General features: G+C 40.5%; 10 protein-coding genes across 10 annotated transcripts; 2 read left to right on the top strand and 8 right to left on the bottom strand.

Annotated features, from left to right (window-relative positions):
• Positions 1–546: 546 nt before the first annotated feature.
• ATC70_012023 (STAS domain-containing protein) lies at positions 547–2,207 on the bottom strand (the record flags this gene model as incomplete). The annotated part of the gene is made up of 4 exons (XM_064831206.1): positions 547–1,296; positions 1,355–1,498; positions 1,573–1,813; positions 1,867–2,207. The coding sequence occupies 4 exons, from the start codon at positions 2,205–2,207 to the stop codon at positions 547–549; spliced, it is 1,476 nt and encodes a 491-aa protein (XP_064688074.1).
• Positions 2,208–3,605: 1,398 nt separating this feature from the next.
• On the bottom strand, positions 3,606–5,629 carry ATC70_012024 (uncharacterized protein; the record flags this gene model as incomplete). The annotated part of the gene is made up of 8 exons (XM_064831207.1): positions 3,606–3,839; positions 3,894–3,935; positions 3,998–4,188; positions 4,263–4,616; positions 4,680–4,856; positions 4,927–5,293; positions 5,414–5,543; positions 5,598–5,629. The coding sequence occupies 8 exons, from the start codon at positions 5,627–5,629 to the stop codon at positions 3,606–3,608; spliced, it is 1,527 nt and encodes a 508-aa protein (XP_064688075.1).
• Positions 5,630–5,898: 269 nt separating this feature from the next.
• Positions 5,899–7,315, bottom strand: ATC70_012025 (uncharacterized protein; the record flags this gene model as incomplete). Its single annotated transcript, XM_064831208.1, has 3 exons — positions 5,899–6,806; positions 6,880–6,982; positions 7,040–7,315. 3 exons carry the CDS (start codon positions 7,313–7,315, stop codon positions 5,899–5,901), a joined length of 1,287 nt encoding a protein of 428 aa, XP_064688076.1.
• A 228-nt stretch (positions 7,316–7,543) lies between these two features.
• On the bottom strand, positions 7,544–9,207 carry ATC70_012026 (uncharacterized protein; the record flags this gene model as incomplete). Its single annotated transcript, XM_064831209.1, has 3 exons — positions 7,544–8,128; positions 8,180–8,596; positions 8,653–9,207. The coding sequence occupies 3 exons, from the start codon at positions 9,205–9,207 to the stop codon at positions 7,544–7,546; spliced, it is 1,557 nt and encodes a 518-aa protein (XP_064688077.1).
• Positions 9,208–9,662: 455 nt separating this feature from the next.
• On the bottom strand, positions 9,663–10,966 carry ATC70_012027 (uncharacterized protein; the record flags this gene model as incomplete). The annotated part of the gene is made up of 3 exons (XM_064831210.1): positions 9,663–10,501; positions 10,585–10,705; positions 10,778–10,966. 3 exons carry the CDS (start codon positions 10,964–10,966, stop codon positions 9,663–9,665), a joined length of 1,149 nt encoding a protein of 382 aa, XP_064688078.1.
• A 364-nt stretch (positions 10,967–11,330) lies between these two features.
• VPH1_2 (H(+)-transporting V0 sector ATPase subunit a) lies at positions 11,331–13,397 on the top strand (the record flags this gene model as incomplete). The annotated part of the gene is made up of 7 exons (XM_064831211.1): positions 11,331–11,379; positions 11,434–11,522; positions 11,578–11,878; positions 11,933–12,371; positions 12,434–12,890; positions 12,958–13,113; positions 13,173–13,397. The coding sequence occupies 7 exons, from the start codon at positions 11,331–11,333 to the stop codon at positions 13,395–13,397; spliced, it is 1,716 nt and encodes a 571-aa protein (XP_064688079.1).
• A 1,085-nt stretch (positions 13,398–14,482) lies between these two features.
• Positions 14,483–15,999, bottom strand: ATC70_012029 (uncharacterized protein; the record flags this gene model as incomplete). Its single annotated transcript, XM_064831212.1, has 2 exons — positions 14,483–15,745; positions 15,796–15,999. 2 exons carry the CDS (start codon positions 15,997–15,999, stop codon positions 14,483–14,485), a joined length of 1,467 nt encoding a protein of 488 aa, XP_064688080.1.
• A 787-nt stretch (positions 16,000–16,786) lies between these two features.
• On the bottom strand, positions 16,787–19,148 carry ATC70_012030 (uncharacterized protein; the record flags this gene model as incomplete). Its single annotated transcript, XM_064831213.1, has 5 exons — positions 16,787–18,283; positions 18,355–18,649; positions 18,701–18,825; positions 18,883–18,978; positions 19,062–19,148. 5 exons carry the CDS (start codon positions 19,146–19,148, stop codon positions 16,787–16,789), a joined length of 2,100 nt encoding a protein of 699 aa, XP_064688081.1.
• Positions 19,149–19,336: 188 nt separating this feature from the next.
• ATC70_012031 (6-pyruvoyltetrahydropterin synthase) lies at positions 19,337–19,609 on the top strand (the record flags this gene model as incomplete). Its single annotated transcript, XM_064831214.1, has 1 exon — positions 19,337–19,609. One exon carries the CDS (start codon positions 19,337–19,339, stop codon positions 19,607–19,609), a length of 273 nt encoding a protein of 90 aa, XP_064688082.1.
• A 145-nt stretch (positions 19,610–19,754) lies between these two features.
• On the bottom strand, positions 19,755–21,580 carry ISY1 (NineTeen Complex (NTC) component; the record flags this gene model as incomplete). Its single annotated transcript, XM_064831215.1, has 3 exons — positions 19,755–19,792; positions 19,849–20,504; positions 20,553–21,580. 3 exons carry the CDS (start codon positions 21,578–21,580, stop codon positions 19,755–19,757), a joined length of 1,722 nt encoding a protein of 573 aa, XP_064688083.1.
• Between the last annotated feature and the right edge of the window lie 684 nt (positions 21,581–22,264).

Genomic DNA, 22,264 nt, shown 5'->3' on the forward strand with positions numbered 1-22,264 from the left:
CAATTGTTTGGTGTTATTCTGACGATCTAAAGCGGCCTTGAGCGCAAGAAAACATGACTCAAGTTCACCTGAATTTTGCTCTGCTTTACTTACTTTCGAGCAGCAAGAGGCAAAGAAACATGCTGTAGGCTCGTATATAGAGAGTCTTCATTCAAGCAAACGTAAAGTATCACATAAGGGGCAGATCTACGTTTATGGAGAAATTTTAAATGATAATGGAGAATTACGACGTGTAAGTAAATTAGTCAATATTTATTTGCGCTTTGCGATTTGATAAGACAATAGCAATTGAATTCTTTATAACAAAACTATCATATCGTCAATAAGTTCTCCTCATAGCTATCAAAGTAAGCTACTTTAAGAGGGTGGATGATGGACCTCGCCGCAAGTGTGCAATTCAGTGCATTTGAATACAACACAATTGCATTCATATAGCCTGGTGGAGAATGTACAAGAAATAGGCTCACAAACGGGAAAGACACGAACTTCTCAACATCATCTCGGAAAACAAGTTCTCTCATATCGAAAGTTGACAAGATTGTATAGTCATAGTTTTGGATTGCTACAATGTCCCCGATATTTCTTTGATAAGTGTCGTTGATCTTCATGATATCTATACTGTTCAATTGAATCAATCATTCCTTGGATGGGGCCGTAAATAAACAGATACTTACGAATCTTAAACACGCTTTTGAGGTTTGGGATCTTGAAAACAAGGTCAGCAATAAAGCTATGCTTCTTCGTATTATCATAAGGCGAGCCCAGTTTAGTGATGATACATGCGTCAGTTTCTTGAATTGGCTGATAAAGACCAGATTGATTACCTATTACCTCAACAAGCGATGCCTTATCATTGATAAAGTATCGAAAACAGAGAGCAAAGGAACCACTTTCAGCGGCTCGGATCACACCTGTTTTGAGTGCTTCATAGCCAAATGCAGTGTCACCAATAACAGATTTCAAGCACTGATGTGAGTGTACCGAGATAAACTGTCTTGTAGAAATCCAGATCATTTTTTTGAAGCGAATTTCTAAAAGCTTCTTCCACTCTGTTTCTAGTAATTCTAACATGGGTAACGAGGAATTTTTTTCACCATCAAAATTGAAAGGTCTAAAGAACACAAAGGTAGAGTGGCGAGTAGGTTCTTTTGCGGCATCCACGAATGTCTCAAAAGCAGGAAGTACACCTGAATGAAGCACTAGTCGATTTGTCAATACAATGCTGCAGCCACCTTGCTTGAGATGCAATGGAAATCCATACTTTTCATCAGGATGGCTGGTATAGGTCAAAGGGAACTATTTGTTGTTAAGTCAAGGTGAATATAGGCCGTTCCTTTAGCAGATAACAACATACCATGTTCAGCATGTAATTATTGAATGCCACTTTGAAGCTTTTGTAAGACTTCAATGTGAAATCAATGTCCATAATGTCCACATTTGATGAATATTCCAATAGAGAATCCGTTTCATAGATACTTTCAACAACATGGTGCCATATCTTGTTGCAAATTATACCGTAAAAGTCAATAGGATATGTGTCATCTCCACCTTTGATTGTCTTGTAATACTTACCAGTAGGCAGTATATATCTTCCAAAGCTTGAAAATAACAAGTTTTCACATAATATCTGGTCATACTGACCACAGCAAACTGTGTATTTGCTGGTATCATCTTAATGTTTTCCTTTTGCAAGCATTCAGATATAGGAAAGTTGTCTTCAATGTCGTATACCATGAGTTTTCTCTTGTTTTCTTCGGTTTCTGGTACAGTACCCATCCACAATAATGTAGCGCCTTTCTCATCAATTTGTCGTCTATTTGGCCGATAGTAACATTCTTCATCAGTTGCTCAAAGACCAAAATGTACCTTGTTGAGTCTGGTTCTTGGCCAAAGTCTTTTGCTAACGTTTCCTTTAAATAGCCAAAGTAAACCATCAGGAAAACGCCAATATACTTTTGCTGTGTCGTATGAATGTGAGGGGAGCCACTTTCTGACTGACGGCGTGCCAGTTCAGCCATGATTTTAGTGTAATACATGCCATGCCCATTGGGTTCCGAGTGAAATAATTGTTCGTTCTTTCTGCGAAGAGTATTGTACGAGTTTCCCAGGTTAGAGCACGATACATCTGCGACATCTTCCTCAGGAATAGATTCTACTTTGGGTTCTCTATAAAGCATGGCAAACTCACGCAGCGCTGCAGGGAACATGGATTCCAATAGAGATAGTACACTAACATCACTGAGCACCAGAGTGAATATAATGATAAAAGATCCGTCCATGTAAATCAGCACATGTACGAGTGTTTGCGCTTCGTATGGCTCTCTACCTTCGTTTCGCTTCGGGGAGGACCAACCTGCGCAGCGGCAGCTCGCGCTACCGGTTGCCCTTGCGTATCTTAACAAAATACTGCTATTTTCATTTTGACCTTCCACTTACACATGAAAAACTTTCATATTATCTGTGGATCTGATTCTTATGTGATGCTCTACATCCATATACACCTAACTACTGTACTTCATATACGGGCAAGTAGAATACAGGTATTTTCATTTCTTAGTCTTTAGTTCCCCTAATACAGCAAAATATGAATGCATTTGAGCTGCGTTTTCTCGCGTTCAAAGCCGTTTTAGATTGTCAGAATAGCACCAAATAGTTGCTTTCATTTAAGAATTACTTTCTGACACCTTTGCTCAACTGTTTGGGGACCAAAAAAACATGGCCAAAAAGCATGAGGTACCCCTCATGGTTTTCATCGAAAATCAAACGATCGCATTTTTGACCCCAAAAATGAAGACTTTTATTATGGTATATCTTGAATCAAAATGTTTCTATCGATCCAAAGCAACCTCTGAAATCATCTTTATAGGACTTTTGATATGTAAAATTTCGACATTTTAGCCAGAAACTTCTTTTCATATTTTCATAAATCATTCAATAAGTTTATTCAAAACATCTATATTACTTAGTACCGTTGGATGCGCCTTGAAAAGTACTCCAAGAAAGCTTAAGAAAGCACAGGATGATCATTATATTCTACCTAGTCGAATCTGCAAAAATAGCTCAATCGAGTCCTAAACTATCATGATTTGTCCAATCTGGAACAGACTATGATTCTAGGTTTGAATTGATTTTGGCTTGTGGGGCAGGCAGGCAAACTCAATGCCCTTTTCATACTGCAATACAGTAGTAAATGCTCTTGAAGCGTATAAAAAATAGGTGACAGGCCATAGCGCTATCGTTTATAATGATATTTTATTGCATTCTATATCGTTCATAATGACATCGTCTTGCATTCTATATTTAATAACGTTAGTCTGGACATTGACGATGCATGGGTTGCATAAGATGTCTGCAGCAAGTAGTGAAATCTCTGAGGCTCTGAGACGTCGTTCAAAGAAAATGCTGACAGCATTGAGCAGAGGAAAAAGGGTAGAAATAACAGTGGTCTTTGTTGATTGATTGTAAAATCATTATTCACATATGAGCCAGGCCTGACAGATGCTTAGAAACTCAGTTTCTATATTATTAGGGTTGTAAAAGTGTCTAGGAGCTGAACATTTATTATACTATGATTTGCGATGTAATCTTAAAAGGTCTTCTGTATACTATTGTTGCTGATTTACAAGTAAATGCGGCCTTTCATTCATGAGTTTCATAATTGCTTGACCAAATAATCCATTAGCCCAAGAAAACCATGAGCGAGTGTAGCCACTGTTATTATCACCTCCTCTTTGTCGATACACATTAAATGATTCGTGGATCAGACCAGTATTATCTGTAGACTTGAGAATAATACTCAAGGCCTCTTTGATCTCATTGTCATCTGCTGATGTGAGAATCTACCAAAAAGTAGTCAATTTTTCATGCAAGACTTGGATGTATGTACAACTCACCCTCACAATTTGAGACATTGGCCAGGCGTATGCTAATCCAACCTGATACGTAGAAAAAAATCATTAATACAAAAGTTATACTATATGCATGTGCAGTGCATTACATGAGGTCCACCTATGCCAGAACCACGGGGTCCTGAGAAATAATAAGGGTTATCGTTTGATAAGACCAGCTTGCGTGTGTTTTGATAAATGGTGTCATTCTGATCCAAAAACCCAATCAAACTGAGCGACAACAAAGATGGGATATTAGCATCATCCATAATGAGAGAAGAGCCATAGCCATCGACTTCATCTACGCAAAAAAAAAAAAAAAAAAAAAAAATATACATGAGTACAATGAAACCTTTTAGAAAATAGTCAGCTTACAAGCAAATATCTTGCCATAAGTAGGATGATCAATCAGCCCGTACTTGTATATAGCATCCTTAATTTCCTTAGATAAACGTGATGTCTCTGAAGCTAATGCTTGAATTTTAGATGATTTCTGAGCAGTTGCAGCTGCAGATATCGAAAGTAGTTGAGACACATGATCTAATTCAACTGACAGCATAGCATTTCCGGGAATAAAGAATGGGAATACAGTAGCATCATCTGAAGGCCTGAACAAACTTTTGACCAAGCCCGTATGCTTAACTGGCTGACCACGACCATTCAAAAATTGAGTCTCTGTTGGTCTATCAGCTACTTGGAAAAACACATAATCCGTGTGAAGAGCTTCTCCTAGTTTTAATTGATATAGTTTTGAATAAAATGTGTAGCCGAATTACTAGTGTGAATGCTTACCTGATGTTGTGTTGAAGGTTGGGTCTTGCTGCAATTTGATAGTATTCAGCGCATTTTCCACTGCATCAATCCAGATGGAATTTTCCACGAAAGAAGCATCGCCAGTTTGATTCCAATATTGATAAGATAAACTCATAAAGGAAGCCAAGGAATCTATCTCCCACTTCCTTTCGAAAACTTTAGAATGCAAAAGCAAGGAGTGGCATGATTAGCGCAAAGCAGGATGTTGGAGAGCAGTATGTTATACCTCCATCTAATAGTTGCACTTCTCTTTTTCCGAGCTGCTGTGAGTGTGTGTATGTTGCCAAAGCTTCCAGATTGTTTGGCTCTTTGAAAGCATTTGCATAAGGATCTGTATTGATGAATTGAGCTTGCATGTAGATGGCACCTAGAAATAGCCTCTTTAGGTTCACATCATGCTTAATGTAATCAATATAAGGCAAGAGTTGATTTGCTGAATCACGAAGCCACATTGCATTAATGTCACCCGTGATAACAAACGACAGCGGATGACAATTGTCACTCAGGGCAATACAGGCAGTGCTTTCAATCGTCGTATCCAAGGTGTTTGGATAAGCATTGGTGAACAGGCGAGCTAAATCCAGGTCTGCAATCTAGTAACATTATGTCATTCATCGTTAGCGATTCCATTTTCTTCTTGTCATGATTGAGAAGCGAGAGAGCGGAGCATCATTATGCATGAAAATGATTCTGATATGATGATGGCTACATACCTTTGATGTAATGTTACTAATAACAGATTCAATCACTGTACTAGTGAACTTTCTGCAGGCTTCAGCAGGTCGTTGAAAAGGCAAATCAAGTAAACCACCACTACCTGGTCTATGAAATACTTTGGAGTATCTATTGTCACATTTAGGGAAAATATCAACATGTCCCATGTTTTAGATATTTTACTCTGCATAATCTGGACATGAAGGAGAGGCCATTTCAGTAGTCTTTGCAATGAGTATAAAGAAAAGTATAGAGCAGATAAAAGAAAAGAGAAAGAAAACACTAGTAAAGAGGATGGTAATCCAATGCATGTATTTATAACAATGGAAATAGTGAATATAGGTAGTAAGGGATGAAGAAAAGGGGTCAGGTAGCACATCAGTTATGCAAAATGAAGCACTCTTTTCTTGTTTCTGGTGATAGAAGAATACGGTGATTTATTGCTATACTCTAAGAGAACAAAAAAAAAAAAAAAAAAACATGATCATACTGTCACTTTCCAGAATACAATTCTTTGTATAATCTTACGAATCATGTCTTGAATGACAGGCATGATATATCCTATGATGGCATAAGCAATGGGTGACTTTCTCCTCCATAGAATATAGAAAGCTATTAGAAAAATAGCCGAATTTGCCATTAAATGTTTCAACAACATTTTAGTAATGCCTAATGTGCTCCATTTACGATTCTTGTCTCTTTCTTCTCGTAGTTTGATGCCTCGTCGCAGTCTGTCAATTTGCTCTGTCAATGCAGTTACTTCTGTTTGAAGCTTTTCTAGGGCTCGATCTGATTTTTTCAACTTTTTCTTATTGTTGCTGCTTGTGGATGTGGATGTGGATGTGGATGAGAGATGCGGTGATAATAAGGAATGCTGATGCTGTTTGCTGTTAGATTTCTTTCTATTGTTGCTGGCTGTTGATACAGTGTAAGGTGATTGTCTGGGCGATGATAGTGCCAGTTTGGATGTGGCGGCTGCTACTTCGCGGTCCAGTGTGTCTGCTTCCGATAGCATGTCTTGTTGATGCTGTAGTTGGTGCGGCTGCTGCTGTTGTTGTTTCTGCAAAAAGTCCATGGGATGTACATAGTTTTGCTTGTTTTGCTGTTGCAATTGACTCAATACCCATTGACCAGTAACTGAAGTGTGCCCTGGTGACGTGATGGGGGTGATGGGATAGTCGTTTGTTGATACAACATCAGAGAAGCTATTATGTCGACTGTTACTATAATGCTTGCTATGACGAGGTGTTGACCTATATGGAGATGATGCAGTGGCTGATGTAGGAGGTGAATTCAAGACATCCTCTTGCATTAACTGATCTGCCTCAATATGATTTAAAAAGTTTTCCTGTAGTTCAAATTCTGTAGGGTCATATGCATCTTGAAAGAGGTCTATTACATATATTAAAAAAAAAAAAAAAAAAAAAAAAAAGTTATGGTGCTACCAATATGGATTGTAACTTACCATCATCTTCATGTTCCATGTCTGGATTGCTATCGTACTGAAAGCTGTTTAATGCCTTTTTAAGGAACTCGGTCTGTTCATGGCGAGGGTATCTGTGTACGAGCTTAGAGGTAAGGTTTCAGTACCATCATCATATGAAAATCAACTTGTACACACATACTTCTGATAATAAATGGACAAGGGATTCCACATACAATTTTTGAGCATCAATGGGGCTCATCCCCTTCATGCGATTCCATGCCTTCCATTTTGCGTACTCTACGACTTGTCTGGACGAAGGTCTGGGTATATTTACATCTCCCTCTGTTGCTTGTTTGTAAAGTCCATAAAACTGTAGCTTTTCTGATGCGATTGGTTGTAGCGTGCTATTTTGAGGAATAGCACGGATGATGGACAATGCCTGAGCAAACTTGAGTTGAGTAGCGTACGAGGACATTTTAAAAAAGTAAAGAGAGGGAAGAAAGGGAAAGAACAGATTTTACATATGCGTGTGGGTAATAAAAAAAAAAGGCAGACAGACTGAGGGTTAAGGGAATTCATATATTTCATGAAGGGTATAAAAGATGAGTAAGCTGCTTCAGACCAATGAGAAATATGTCACAAGATGGGGTAAGGATTCACACACAAGTTTACAAAATGTCATCTTTATTGACTAATCTAAAATTCATGCCTTGGTCTTTTTCTTCTTTTGAGCCTCGGCGCTATTCTTGGGAGCGTCATTTTCCTCCTTTTTGGTTTGTTTAATCGTACCAAGATTCACTTTGGGCGGTGATGCGAAACCAAATGCTTTGGCTACCTTGGCTAAATCTAAATTATTTACATCGAAAATCTTCTTTAAACTAAATGAGGAATAAGCTTGAAGATAGGATCTGTAGCCATCTTTGGCCGATTGATTGAGATAGTAGTTCTTGTCAATGAGTTTCTCCAGTTGTCCTTGCACATTGGCAATCTTGTTGGAAGGGAATTGGTATTCGTTCAAGGGTACTTTAGCATGTTTCAAGTATCTTAAGAAGCCCAATTCACTGGGCAACAAGAAGAGCAAAGATTTGCCCTGTCCACCAGCACGAGCAGTACGACCCACTCTGTGAATGTAATCACGAGGATCATCTGGGGGATCAAATTGGACAATCCAGTCCACTGCTGGAATATCCAAACCACGAGCAGCTACATCTGTACATAATAAAATACCCTTGTCTGCGTTACAGTATTCAAAAAAGGTGTTGGTACGCTTTTGTTGCTTTTGTTTGCCCTGTCATTGCGTATGAGTAACATGCACTGCAACACTATAAACGCTACTTACATGGAGGGCCAGCACAGGAACATCGATATAGTTGAGTAGTTCAGAGTGGTATTTGACAGAATTACAGCTAGAAAAGAACACAATCACCTTCTTTTTGATATTCTTTCTCAAGAATGTAAAGAGCAGCAAGAATCGTCTATCTGAATCGCACACAACGTAGCCTTGCTCCAAGCCATCTGCAGTCGAGGTGTCTCTGTTTTCATGCACATTGATATAGAGTGGTCCCTTTTTGAGTGAAATACGGGCCAGATCAGCAACCTTGGTCGTCTGTGTAGCAGAAAACAGCATGGTTTGTCTATCGTCTGGCAAAATCTTGACAATCTGTCTCATTTCGTCCTCGAAACCAATCTCCAAAATACGATCTGCCTCATCCACAATCAAAGCCTTCAAATTTTTGTATACAAATCCACGAGTGTTCTACAATGGCATATCAGTCTCACTGCCAACACTGGCCCCAATCCATTCTACACTACCTGTAGATGATCCAGCAATCTGCCTGGAGTAGCAACGATCAAATTGACACCCTTGATCAACTTATCAGCTTCTGCTTTGCGATTAGCACCACCAATGACGATACCAAATGTCAATTGGTGATACTTGAGCAGCTCCTTGGCAACACCAAAAATTTGCAAAGCCAACTCTCTTGTAGGAGACACAATAATAGCACCCGTGCCGTTTCTAGGCTTGAACTTGAGACGATACAGCATCTCCACGGCAGGGATCAAGAAAGCCAATGTCTTACCGGAACCAGTTTTGGCGGCACCCAGCACATCACGGCCAGCCATGAGAGGAGGGATGGTACGAGCTTGCACTTCAGTCATCTTTTCAAAGCCCAATTCTGTAATGGCATTCTTGGTACGTTCGCAGCAATCCAATGAGCTGAAATCGTAGTTGACTGGAATACTGGCATCTTGCTGTTGTTGGCTCATTTCGAACTCTTTGGAGGCGGATGAAGCCTCTTCTTGCTTTTGCTTCTTTGCAGATACTGATCTATCAGAAGCCAACTGTCTCTTTTTTGGTTCTCCCATATTTTTGTGTATCGATTTCGAGATCTAGAAAATGAAGGAAAGCTTTGAATTTCTCGAATGAAAGGATTTGAAAGGTCCAGAAAGAAAAAAAAAAAAAAAAAAAAAAAAAAAAAAAAAAAAAGTGACCTGCTGTCTTGATTGAAGGTCCGTGAAATAGCTAAAATGAAGGTGGATCAGCATATTGCCTTTTAGTCAGGTCGATAGCTACATCGTGGAGATAGTAACATGATTGTATTTGCTTAAAATCATCTTGATCAGGATGGTGATGGTTGCAGATCGTTTGACTTGAACAGGTAAATGTTCAACGTCCGAGCAGAAAATGATCAGCTTATGATTTCACTAGACTGCTCCCTCCCTATAAATCTTTCTCCACCTCCTGACGGCAGAAACCAAGAACCACCAAATGTCTACCAGTTAAACCACATAAGAATCAAACAAAAAGGATGGATATTTATTTACAAAGTTTGCTCTTTTGGTTTATGAGCAGAAATAAACGAATTGGGCTTCCTTACAACAGAGGCTCGAGGCGTTGCTTTAGGTCTGATAGGAAAAGATTTCTTGGGATTCTTCAAATCAAGCAACAAGATGCCGGAAGGAGACATGCTGGTGTACTCTTCTTTAACGTCCTTTTGTTCCTTTTGTTGCTGTGTAGATCTCTGTAACTTGGCTCTTAATGCCTCCATGACTTTATCATGATCCAAGGGCAATTCCTCCTTGGCCTGCTCTGCTTCATCTTTGCCACTGTTATGGCTGATAGTGGAAGGCTGCTGGTACCTCTTTTTTGAAAGGACTCGAATCGATGGCTTTCTGGTAGATCGAGTACGGGATAGTGTTCTCTTACATGAACCTCTCTCTCGGACTTGTAAACTGGTCGCAGGAGGTGGAGGAGGTGGAGGAGACAGCATGTTTGTATTATCTGTGGTATTGTTGCTGCTGGTATTTGTGGCATCCAATGGTTTGCAGTGCGTGGGGTTTACGGCTGAATTTGCGTTATTCGTTGTGTGATTAGTATTTGAATTAGAATTTTTATCTTGCGTTGAAACAGGAGGAGGAGGTGGTGGATCATCACTAAGACTCACTTTTTCAACCAAGACTGGAGGTGGATGTGGTGTATTATTGTTAGGTTCTGGTGAGGATGGTGCTGACAGATTCAGGTCGGCAAATGGCACTTCGAATAGAGTATAAGGCGATAATGGCTGAAGTTGAGATGGAGAAGGTGGGGTATTGTTCATGAAGGTGGGTGATAATAGATCATTGTTGTTTACTTGAGAGAGCCAATCAGTAGCAGATAGACCTTGTGATATTAAAATGTGAGTAATCAGGGTTTGAATATAAACTAATCTCTGCCTGTGAGCTTTTGTTTTTTTTTTTTTTTACCTAAGGATGTGTTTGTATCATCCAATAATGAAGAACGGCGATTCTGATCAAGCTGTAAATCAATGAATTTTGATTGCAATCTTGCTTCCTCTGCTCTGCGGATTTCTTCTGCTGCTCTTCTCTACAAGTGCATGTGAGTGAGTGAGTGAGTGAGTGGTTTTATTAAATTTTGTACCACACACAAACTACTTACTTTATCTTCTTCCGTCTTTGCTGCGAGGATGTGCTTTAGCAAGTCTGTATCATTCTTGTAGGTATCCAAAATTTCGCCCACACTGATATCCGACAATGAGAGTTTCTCTGCCCAATTTGAAATTGAATTACAATCGCTGTTACTATTCAAATCATTCAAACTAGTCAAACTGTTGTTGTTAGCAAACATAGTTGTGAGGAGAACAAATAAAGGGGGGGGAAAGAGAAAAAGACGTGCAAAGGAGAAAGAGAAAGAAGAGAGGGAAGAAAGAGAGAAAGAGGGGAAATTTAATAGAGACAAAAGGGTAGTTGATGATTTTATTGCAACCGTTTAGGAACACCGCTAGACAGCACACACACAGGTGAAATTTGGGATTGGAGTTGTTACATAAGCGGCATGGAGAAGCGGTGGTGGTGGTGGTGGTGGTGGTGGTGGTGGATCAAGCCACTGTGCACCACCATCCGTTCAGACTGAAAAAGTCGCAGTAGCAAATTTTTTTTTTTTTTTTTTTTTTTTTTGCATTCTTTTCAACTACTACAAAACACTCGTCAACATGAGCCATCAAATTAGAGAACCATTGAATCATATATCAGAGCTCTTTGGTAACATCATGGTGATGGAAGCAGAACGTAAATGACTGATTGAAACATGCGTAGATGAATACGTAAAGGACACCTCAAAATCTCCTGTCGATTTTGACCCTTCTGCCGCATTTCTTGACGTATTAAAAACCAACAAGGACCAGGTATGCATGTTTGGGTGTATTGATAGATTAGAAAAGCTCACATTTGTAAATATAGATCATTTCTATAAACGATACTCCTGTGCAACAGGTGCCTAAAAATACCTTGATTCGATTCCGTTGTATGATTCAAGATACTGGATTAGGACAAGAAATGTTTATTTCTGCTTACGAGAAATTGGATAAGAATGGTGACATGAAGCTGCACTGCTACCGTTATACAGATGATGCAATTGAGGGTGAATTCAGCGATCAACATGCCATGCAAAACGAGTACATTGCGGAACGTGCCATTGTATATTGTGTATCGCCTCCCGGTGAGACCAAATGGGTCAAGGATGCTCACAATGTCAACTCTGGTAAGCATTGCTTTTGCTAGTGATATTATGCTCTTGCTCATCTGTCTACGTCAGGTTCATTGAGCGATCAAATCAATCAACTCGAGATCAAGGAGCCAAACCCAACGACACTCAGCAAGTTTCCTTTGCCTGGACAAGATCATGCTTCGGCTATCATCAAATTCTACAACGATATGGCAGAGAACATCAAAGTGGGTCAATTGATTGAAATCATTGGTATCAAGGGACAGGATCTGCAGCAACCCACACAGCAACAAACAGATGAGCACCATGGATTTGATTCAGTTCTGGACATGTTCTCCAGTGTGCCTGTCATACATGCAATTGCCTTCAACAATCTCGAGGCTATTAATAGCTGCCCTCTCTCCAACCACGAGGATGTCAGCCATCAGGCGCATGATATTCGCAATCAATTGATCAGTTACATTTCATCTGCTGTGGGAGGCGATGACTTGGTAGCTGAATACATTTTGTTGCAGTTGCTGTCTAGAGTGTAACGTATATTAACTGGTAATTCGGCTTAACTGTCTCACTCAACCACCTTTAAAACAATAGAACTGTCAAAAACAGAGGATTGAAAATTGGACACTTTACACTAAATATCAGTGGATTCCCTGCTCATCAAACAACGGAAGCTGACAAAAAGACGCCTCTGCTCACACTCAATAATCCATCATCCAAGGCTTTAGCCGATGCACTTCAAAATTTGTCTATTCATCATGTAAACTTGCCATTGACAATCGATGGTCTCAACAAGACCAAGTTTTCACCAAAAAGCGTCAGCGAGAATTTAGAGGCTGGCGTATTACAACTGGTCGACGGCACAGTGCTTTTAGTAGATGAAACAGTGTTGGATGAGGGACAGTTGGTGGATCCCGGTGTGCGCAACTTCCAAGCGCTTCAAAATGTGATTCAAAACCAAACCTTGACTTACGAGTTCCCCTACAGCCAATACGACTTTGATACCGATATCAGTGTTCTCTCATTATCTTCATCCAAGTCCATGCTTGCTGTAAGTTGTATATAATGAATAGGGGAGGAAAAATGGCTGTTTATTTATTTACAACGGTTAAAAATAGAATCACTGTACTATTCCTCTTGAATCCACTCATTCACTGGAGCAAAATAGCGCAGAGAATTTGGTTCAACCTTCTCAGGAAACATTAGATCTTTTTAGAAGGTTTATTCATGCAGGAAAATACGGATCTTATGACATTTCTGAAGAAGTTTCAGAGGTAAGTTTCTCGTAAAGAAGAAAGACTTTCGAAAAAAGTTACTGATCTTTGGCTGATAGTACATTCAAAACTCATTTGTCGAAGAACGCAAGGTGGCTACTGAAAACAAGACTGAATTGCCTTCTCAGGAAGAGTTGATGCACCGCATGAATTTGGCTAGATTAGCAGCAGCCTCATTTGGTGAATCAAATCTCACTCAGGAGCGATATGATTATGTCGTCGATTTGGACAAGAAGCGTACATCAAGAATTGCTTCTTCCTCCGCGCCTCAGCCCAATAAATAGTTGCTTTCATCATCTCAACCTACCCTTTAAAAATATACATTCATAAATAAATAATCACAAAACATCATATCAGTAAAAAGAACTGTATGTGATGAAATTTGAATGTGTAGCATGTGAGAACGTTCTAAAGACGAAATTTATAACGTTTGTATGGCTTTCTCTCCAGTAATTCTCGTCTGAATCAATGGAGAAAACTCATATACAAGCAGAAAGCATTCATACGTTGCCTTTTCCTACTCAAAACTGTGCAACATTGCTGTTTTCTCGTGATAGCGGCTGTTTTAGACCGCCAGAATAGGACCAAACAATCACTCTCAACCAGGAGTTACTTCCTGACACCTTTGCTCAATTTTTTTGGGATCGTCGAAAATCGACTCAAAACCATGAGGGGTACCTCATGGATTTCATCAAAAATCAAACGATCGTTGTTTTTTACCACAAAAATGAAGATTTTTACCAAGACATATATTAGATCAAAATGTTGCTGTGGATCCAGGGCAACCCCTGAAACTTTGATTATGAAATTTTTGTATACAAAATCTCAACATTTTGGTTGAAAACATCATTTCTTATTTTCTAAAATTACCCAACAAGTTTGTTAATAACATGTATTGTAATTAGCACCATCAGATGCGTCTTGAAAAGTACTACCAGGGAGCTTAAGGGTGCATGGTGAACTTTGTACGACTTGGTCAAATTATACAAAATAATTCGATCGAGTCGCAAAACAAGCAAAATATTTCCATTTCGAGCGACAAAAGAAGTCGGAGATACAATTAATTTTGGCTAGCAGACTTAAATCATGCCCTGCCTGCTATATCATGAAGGTAATTGATGCTTTAAAGGGAATTGCGACATGGATAGTTGTATGGTTTTGCATGGATATTCCCTCTTGCCTTTTTGTGTGTTTTAATGTTTAATACATAAACTATTCGTCGTAATTGCTCATTTCACTTTTATTCCTAATGCGAACTGCAATATCACCCACCTTCAGAATTGATGATAATAGACTTTATTGACATTTATAAAGTGTTAAGTGTATGTACAAGAGTATGAATGCAAGAAAAAGTATTTACAAACAATTATTAAACGTTGTTTAATGCTTGCGGTGATCGAGACTCACGGTGATGATGAGCACCAGGGTCACTCATGACTCTTTCAATGCTCGTCATGCCTTGTGCAATAGGCGATGGAGTGTTACTCATGCTTTTCATTTCTTCAGAAACCAGCTTTTGCTCGCCGGTGTGAGCATCAATACCAATCACCTTGTTAACTTGATAGTAAGCCAGTTCACCAATTTCAGCGACATCTAGACCATCAATTTCAACTTGGTGATCGACACGAAGCGATAGACCTGGAATACGATTCATAATATAGAGGATTATATAGGTCACCACAAATGACCAAGCAGCGCCGGCCGTCGCTTCGGCCAATTGATGAGGTACCTGCATCCAATTTTGGTTCATCCAACCTCCAGGAATATCAGTTGTACCATCCAGTCCAGCAATGTAGGATTCAGTAAAGATACCAGTCAAGATGGAGCCAATGTAACCGCCTACGCCATGCACAGCAAAGACATCCATGCTATCATCGAATTTCATGCGATGCTTCATTTGAACAGCAACGTAACAGCAACAAGAGCCCAGAAAGCCTACAGCCACAGCAGGAGCAGGGCCAATGTAGCCTGAACCGGGTGTAATAGAGACCAAACCAGCAACAGCGCCTGAACAAAACCCAAGCGCTGAAAATTTATGATGAATGCGATAATCAATGCACATCCAAGTGATAGCACCAACAGAAGCAGACAGATTTGTGACCACAGCAGCCATGGCAGCTTGCGTATTGCCTGCGAGAGCGCTGCCCGAGTTAAATCCAAACCATCCAAACCACAAGAAGGCTGTACCAAGCACGACATTGGACATGTTGTGAGGTTTAAAGTCTTCGCCAGCTTGTCGTTTGCCGAGAATGATGGCATAGGCTAAACTACTGAATCCAGAAGTGATGTGCACTGGGGTTCCTCCAGCAAAGTCCAATGCGCCCAGCTTGCTGCTCCAGCCGTTGGCACCCCAAGCCCAATAGGCAACGAAATCATAGACGAGTGTAGACCAGATAAAGATAAAGATAATCATGGGTAGCAATCGGCCTCTCTCTGCAGCAGATCCAATGGCCAACGCAGGTGTCAGTGCAGCAAACATGCCTTGAAATGCACAGAATACAATGTCGGGCACTTTGTCGCTTCCAATGGATGGTTCACTAAGCACGCCTCGTAAAAATGCGTTATCAAGGTTGCCAATGAATGGAGATGTTGCTGATTTTGAGAATGTTAAACTGAAGCCCCAGATGAACCACTGCATTGAAAGTGAGTAAAGTCTCGGTCATTGCACATTTGAGTAGTTACCTGCACAGATACAACCACCAGCGACAGTACTGAGCATACAATCAGCGACAATGCATTCTTCTCTCTCGCCATGCCAGAATAAAAGTAGCCAATGCCAGGAATCATGAGCCATACGAGGGCCATGCTGAAGATGGTGAATCCAATGTTGCCTGCATCATACGTTATTGTGGCAGCCTGTTGAGCGATATCAGTCTGTGATGACATGTTGGTATGCTATATATAATGCCTAATGAATAGAGTGATGAGACTAGATCAAATTGAAGGTCTCTTTTTATATAAATTTTGACGTTTGTCTTATCGACATCCAACCGGAGTTTAATGGTTTATCTTTATTAGGTTGCCCATATTTGACTTATCTCACTTCCGAGGAGGGAAGATCAGGAAAAAGTAGAATGGATGGAAGTGTCAAAAAGATGCTTCTTTTAGTCTACAATAGCTTTGACTTGGTAACGGATACAAGGCCCATACCAGCTACGGAATGGAACTCTGATACTAGCAGCAGTTGCATTTTTTTTTTTTTTTTTTTTTAAAAAAAAAAATACATTTAAGCGTTTGGGCATCTGCAAACCCTCTTGAATGGATTGGTTGGGCCAATCTGCTTCGCTCTCTGGAGGTTTCAAAGATTTGTTTCCTTTTTGCCACCCCTCGTTTATTATGTCAATAGTAAGTTGTAGGAAAGAGTGTCTGATTTCCTCCGTCCATTTTCTTCCGATGCTCTCATGTGTATATTACGATAACAAACTTGCCACTCATACTATAACAAATAAATCTACTTTAAAATTAAACTTTAGGCGTCCAGCATATCAATCAGCTTTTGATTTTTGTCCCTTCATTGGCCCTGCATAGTGTTTGAGATGCCTACATTTGATTGAGCCTATTTACTACACATCTCACCTTTGCGAGAGATTGGAGGGCTAGATCTGTCAGTCCTGCCATGCTTGCAATTGTACACTATACATATTTTATTCGTATGATATATTCTATTTCTAGTCTAGACCTTGACCTTCTTGTCTTGTTCTACAGTATTCACAGTGATTTCAAGCAACTTGTTCAAACGAGTAATCATAGATCTTGGGTCATCCAAGACACCAGCAGCACACAATGCATTATCATAGATTTGCTCTGTCACTAATTTAGCTAAATCAGGATTTTGGTTGCGAATGTTGAACAGACCCTTCATCACAGGGTGATCAGGGTTGATTTCTAGCACGGTGGGTGTGGATGGACTCTCCTCCATACGTGCAGAGCCTTGCATCATTTGCATCATCTTTCGCATAGCAGGACTTTCATGTTCGAGCACAATAGCAGGGAAACTAGCGAGACGACGAGAGACATCAACACCCTTGACAACTTCGTCACCCAAAGTCGTTTCAATCCACTTGGCAAGATCCTTGGCATCACTGTCAGTCAGTGCATGGCCTTCAGTGTCATCACGCGCTTGTTGTAAGAGAGGATCAGAAGCAGCCTCGGGTGAATCAGCAGAGACAAGGTCGTAGCCTTGGAATTCCTTCAAATGATTGACTACAAACTCATCCACGGTTTCATAGAGATACAATAATTCGACACCATTCTTCTTGAACATTTCAGTGTAAGGACTCTCTTCGGCGTATTTACGCTTGGGAGTCAAAAGATAGTAGATGCGCTTTTGTCCCTCCTTGCTGCGTTTGGCGTAATCCTCAAGACTGATCATGCTACCGTTTGTTGATTTTGAGCTTTCAAATCTCAACAGCTTACCAATTTCACGCTTGTGCATGGCATCAGTACAAGCACCTTCCTTGATGAATTGTCCATAGTCCAAAAAGAATTCGTCGTACTTTTTGGGATCCTTCTTGGCTTCTCCATCGAGCCATTTGAGCACCTTGGAAGTCATGACCATACGAAGACGAGATAGAATGTTATCTTGCAACAATTCACGAGAGACGTTCAATGGGATATCTTCAGAGTCAACAACACCCTTGATAAAACGCAAGTAATGAGGTAAAATACCAGCAGACTCGGGTTGAATCAGCACCTTTCTACTGTAAAGAGAGACGCCGGGCTTGGTTTGCTCCCCTAATAGCTCCATGTGCTTCTCAGGAATATACAAGACGGATGATATGGCCAGAGGTGAGTCGGTCTTGAAGTGCAATGTGTACTGAGGATCGTCCCAAGCGTTGGCAATGAAACGATAGAATTGCTGATGCTGTTCAGGGGTCACACTGTTGCGATCCTTTGTCCATAATGCTTCGACAGTATTCACTTCCTTTCCATTCAAATAGATGGGGAATCCAACAAAGTTGGAGTACTTTTTAATGATGGAATCCACCTCGAGTTCAGAAGAGTAGGATTTGGAGTCCTCACGAAGCTCAATCACAATCTTTGTACCAACAGCCACATTCTCAGCTTCAGCAACAGAGTAAGATCCTTGGCCGTCCGTAGTCCAACAATAGCCCTTTGATCCAGGGAAAGCAGATTTGGTATAGACCTTGATCTTGTTACCTACCATAAACTAGGGGGGGGGATATAGTCGGATGCATTAGCTCCACTTGCCATTGTCAATGCTCCCATCTTTTGACTTACGGTAGAGTAGAAACCAACACCAAACTGGCCAATGATATTCTCTTTGGTACCAGTAGAGCCATCCTTCTCCATCTTTTCCAAAAACTTCTTGGAGCCTGAACTAGCAATTGTGCCGAGATTTGCGTTCAATTCCTCCAATGTCATACCAATACCGAAATCTTGAATAATGAATTGGTTCTTTTCTCTGTTCAATTCGATGCGAATCTCGAGGGGCTTTCCACTGTCAACATCTGGTTCGACTGTTTGTGTTTGGCGAAGTTTTTCGAGCGCATCAGCAGCGTTGGAAATGAGTTCACTACACCATGATTAGATCAATGTTGAATTCAATCCACCATTTGCTTCTTACCGAACAAAGATCTCCTTCTCGGAATAGAGCGAATTGGCAACAATATCCAAAAGACGCTTGGTTTCCGTCTTGAATTCATGTACTTCTTCCTTTCCGGTAACAACCTCATCGTTGGAAGTAGTGTGCTGTTTTGAGTCGAGTCAATTTATACACATTTGGCATCCATTCACAATGCAACATACCTCTGAGACATCGGTAGTGTAGGCTCTGGACCATAAATAGTGTCCAGCACTGTAGGCAGTACCAGCAGCGGCAGTGCGAGCAACATTAGGAGAAGACTAACATGAAAGGTGAGGTTAAATTAAGTCAAGATTTGACATGATGCTACAATTTAAGACATGAACTCGAGGAAAATGCATACCAAAATAGCCTTCAACTGAAGTTGAGTTGATTTGCAAGTAGCAGCCTTGATCAGAGGCACTGTTGAGCGAAGCAGAGGTTTAAACATGATTGAAAAATGAGGTAGAAACAATAGAAAAAGCTAGAAATAACCTTTTTGCTGACTAGGGGATAACAAGAGCCATGACAGAATTGAAACTCCAATGATAACCTGAAGCCCTTTTGGTTGACTCCAACGTCCGGGGGTTGAGCTACTTTTCTTCTCTCCTTCTTTACAACTCTCTACTACACATCACAATGGCTGCTACTAGACTCTCTGCTGGAAAGATCGTTAAGCATTTGATTGCCAAGAATGGACCTATGACAACACAAAAGTTATTTGAATTTGTGCCAACATACCCTAAACAATTTGTGTCAAAAACACATTTAAAGCAAAAAATTTTAAGATCTCTTGAAGGTGAAGGTGTTCTTTACAAGCAAGTTCACCGTGAAACTGCAGCAAGCAAGCCCAACTGGCAATGGCAGTTCAGAAATACAGAGAATATCGAAAAATACAAGAATGCATTGTAAATACGTTTTAATCCTATACAGAAGAATAAAGAAAGAAAAAAAAAATTTAGAGATATCATCGACCGGGGGCTTTTCTTTCTCTTTTACACAATAAAGATATATAAAGGCTATTTGATAGACATGTACAGATGGAGAAATAGCGTGCTTAGAGCACTTGAATGTTACAGCTCAAACCATAGTGATCTGTCAAAGTCAAGATCGTTAGGTAAGATCCTAAAAATGCGACATGCCCATTTTACCTGAAATCTGTGTAAATCCCGTCTCCTGTCGCTCCTTCTCTGTCATTTGGTTGTTTTCCTTGACCCAGAACTTCTCGACTCGAGGCGACTCCAATTGTATAATGTTTGTGTTGCGATCAGACCAAAAGATACGATCAATGCTCTGAACTGTCATCAACTGATCCCAATTCGTCAGCACGGTCTCTGCTGGTATCAATTGGCCCTCTTCATCCGTCGTATAATCACCAAATGTAACGGGATGGTATCCGTATTTAGCGTAGACAACATCTGTCAAATCGTCCATTTTCCAAGGATGATCGAACCAGCGTTCATCTGAATCAGGACGTTTGATGACACCTGTACCACGAATGACATCCACCATTTTTGTGTACTCGGGTGAACTTTCTTTAGAGGGTCTTGTGATGGGTCTGTCTTTGGGATGAACAGCAGCATCCACATTCAAGTCACCGACAATCATGATGGGCTCATTGTCGTCTTTGGTAGTGTCATATACAAAATTGTGCAGCAGAGAGAACTGCGATAATCGGATGGCTGTGTCGTCTTCGTTGATAATGTTGTTCAAATCATAAGACGCCTGTGTGTGCGTTGTGTACAAGTGCATTTTGCGGTCAGGATTCAATTCTATCAGCGCATGAAGGGCTCCCTTGATGGACAACCTATAAACGGGTAAGTAGAATGCTCGGAAATGAGATAGTGTAACTTACCAATCACTGTGCTGTCCTCTTGGATATTCAATGATGTTTGACTTTTTGATGGGAAATCTTGAGATCATCAACAGACCACCATCGACACCAATATTCCATGGATATTTGCGAGGTGATTCAATATGGTAATTGTAGCCCATCAAACGTGCGGTTGTGATCAATCTGTCCTTTCGTCTGGTGGCAAATGCAAATGACTCTTGAAATGTAATTACATCATAGTCGGGCAGGATGTACTTTTCGATATAAGCAAGGCGATCATCCTTAAAGTCGGACCAATTGTTCTTGATAAGTGGCGGGCGCATAAAGATATTCAGGGTCAAGAAGCGGGCAGTGTCGTTGGTCATCTTGTCTGGAAATACGGGATTTGGATAGCTTGTGGGCTGAAAGTACACTGAGCAAAACAGCAAGAAACTGAACAGAACCAAGGAGAACAGGGATACCAAGATGAGCACAAGCCTATGCTGAGCTAAAAATGAGGGAAGAACAAAGCGAGGGCAATCGGGTAAACGATCTGTAATTGCAAAATAATAATACGACCAACAGGAGACGGAATTCGTGGATGATATACTACTGGTACTAGAATCTGTTCTCCTGTGTCTTCGTAAACTAAAAATGGACCTACCACTACTGCTACTACCACTGTTGTTATGGATGGTCGGTAAATAAATGGCTTGGTGTGTGTTCCATCTAGGGATTTTGCGTAACCAGTTGAATGCTCTCCCAAATACTGTCTTTGCAGGTGGATACAACTCATAAGGCGGAGGATTGGAGGATGTACTCACGACACTGGCTTCATAAGAGTTTTGAAAATGCAATCTTGCTCTGCGGGGCTGCTGGCTATGCAATTGTTCATCCTCTTCTTCTCCTTCGGATTGGGCAGGTCTTTCCTCTTGTTGGGCTTGCGCTTCATCATCATGGTAGGGTTCATTAGGCATAGGCACATCTACGTCTTCTTCGTCTTGAACATGGGTGGGTGATGGAGCTCTGTCATCGCTCTCAACAACAGGCATTGCTGGAACAGAACTCATGCTTTTGCGTATATATATATATATATATATATATATATACAAAGTGTAAAAGAAAAGGGAAAGAGACACACTTCAGCCAGAATGATTAAGCCCGTTTTATTAAAACGCCGGGTACGAGAGAGATGTCACTTGGGAAAGAGAAAAACATTCCATATATGATTAGGTGCGAAATGCATGCTATCATCTAACTGGATGCCAACAGCAAGACAAACGCTCAGGGCCATACCTAGTTTTTTTTATGCGAATGAGGTAAATCACATTAGATCAATAGCAAGAGATCGTAGCGTTGGAGGATAAGCCAGAAGGATACTTCCGATCTTTAGTGATGTGATTCGGCATTACCCTATTTTACGAGGTTGCGATAGTATACATCTTTTCTGATAAGCAATGTATTTATTTGGTATAACTCGCCATACACAAGACGTATTTGAAAGCGCATTCCATCTCACCCTGGTAGTTTCTGCTTGATGTGGGGGGGGGGGCGAATGAGGATAAAGTAGAAGCAGAATACATGTATGCTACCACTACAAATGTTTCAACCTCTTTCATGTGTTACATGACCAAAGCTGGGGTTCTATTGTTGCAGGAAATTGGCATCTTGATCCATTCTTTCGACTGAATCACTATTACATTTCAAGGTAATCAGAGCCAATTCAAATCATGATCAAAGTTGATACATTGGTG

Source organism: Mucor velutinosus (genome assembly GCF_035048745.1).
Source record: "Mucor velutinosus strain NIH1002 chromosome Unknown tig00001567, whole genome shotgun sequence".
NCBI classification, from domain to species: Eukaryota; Fungi; Mucoromycota; class Mucoromycetes; order Mucorales; family Mucoraceae; genus Mucor; species Mucor velutinosus.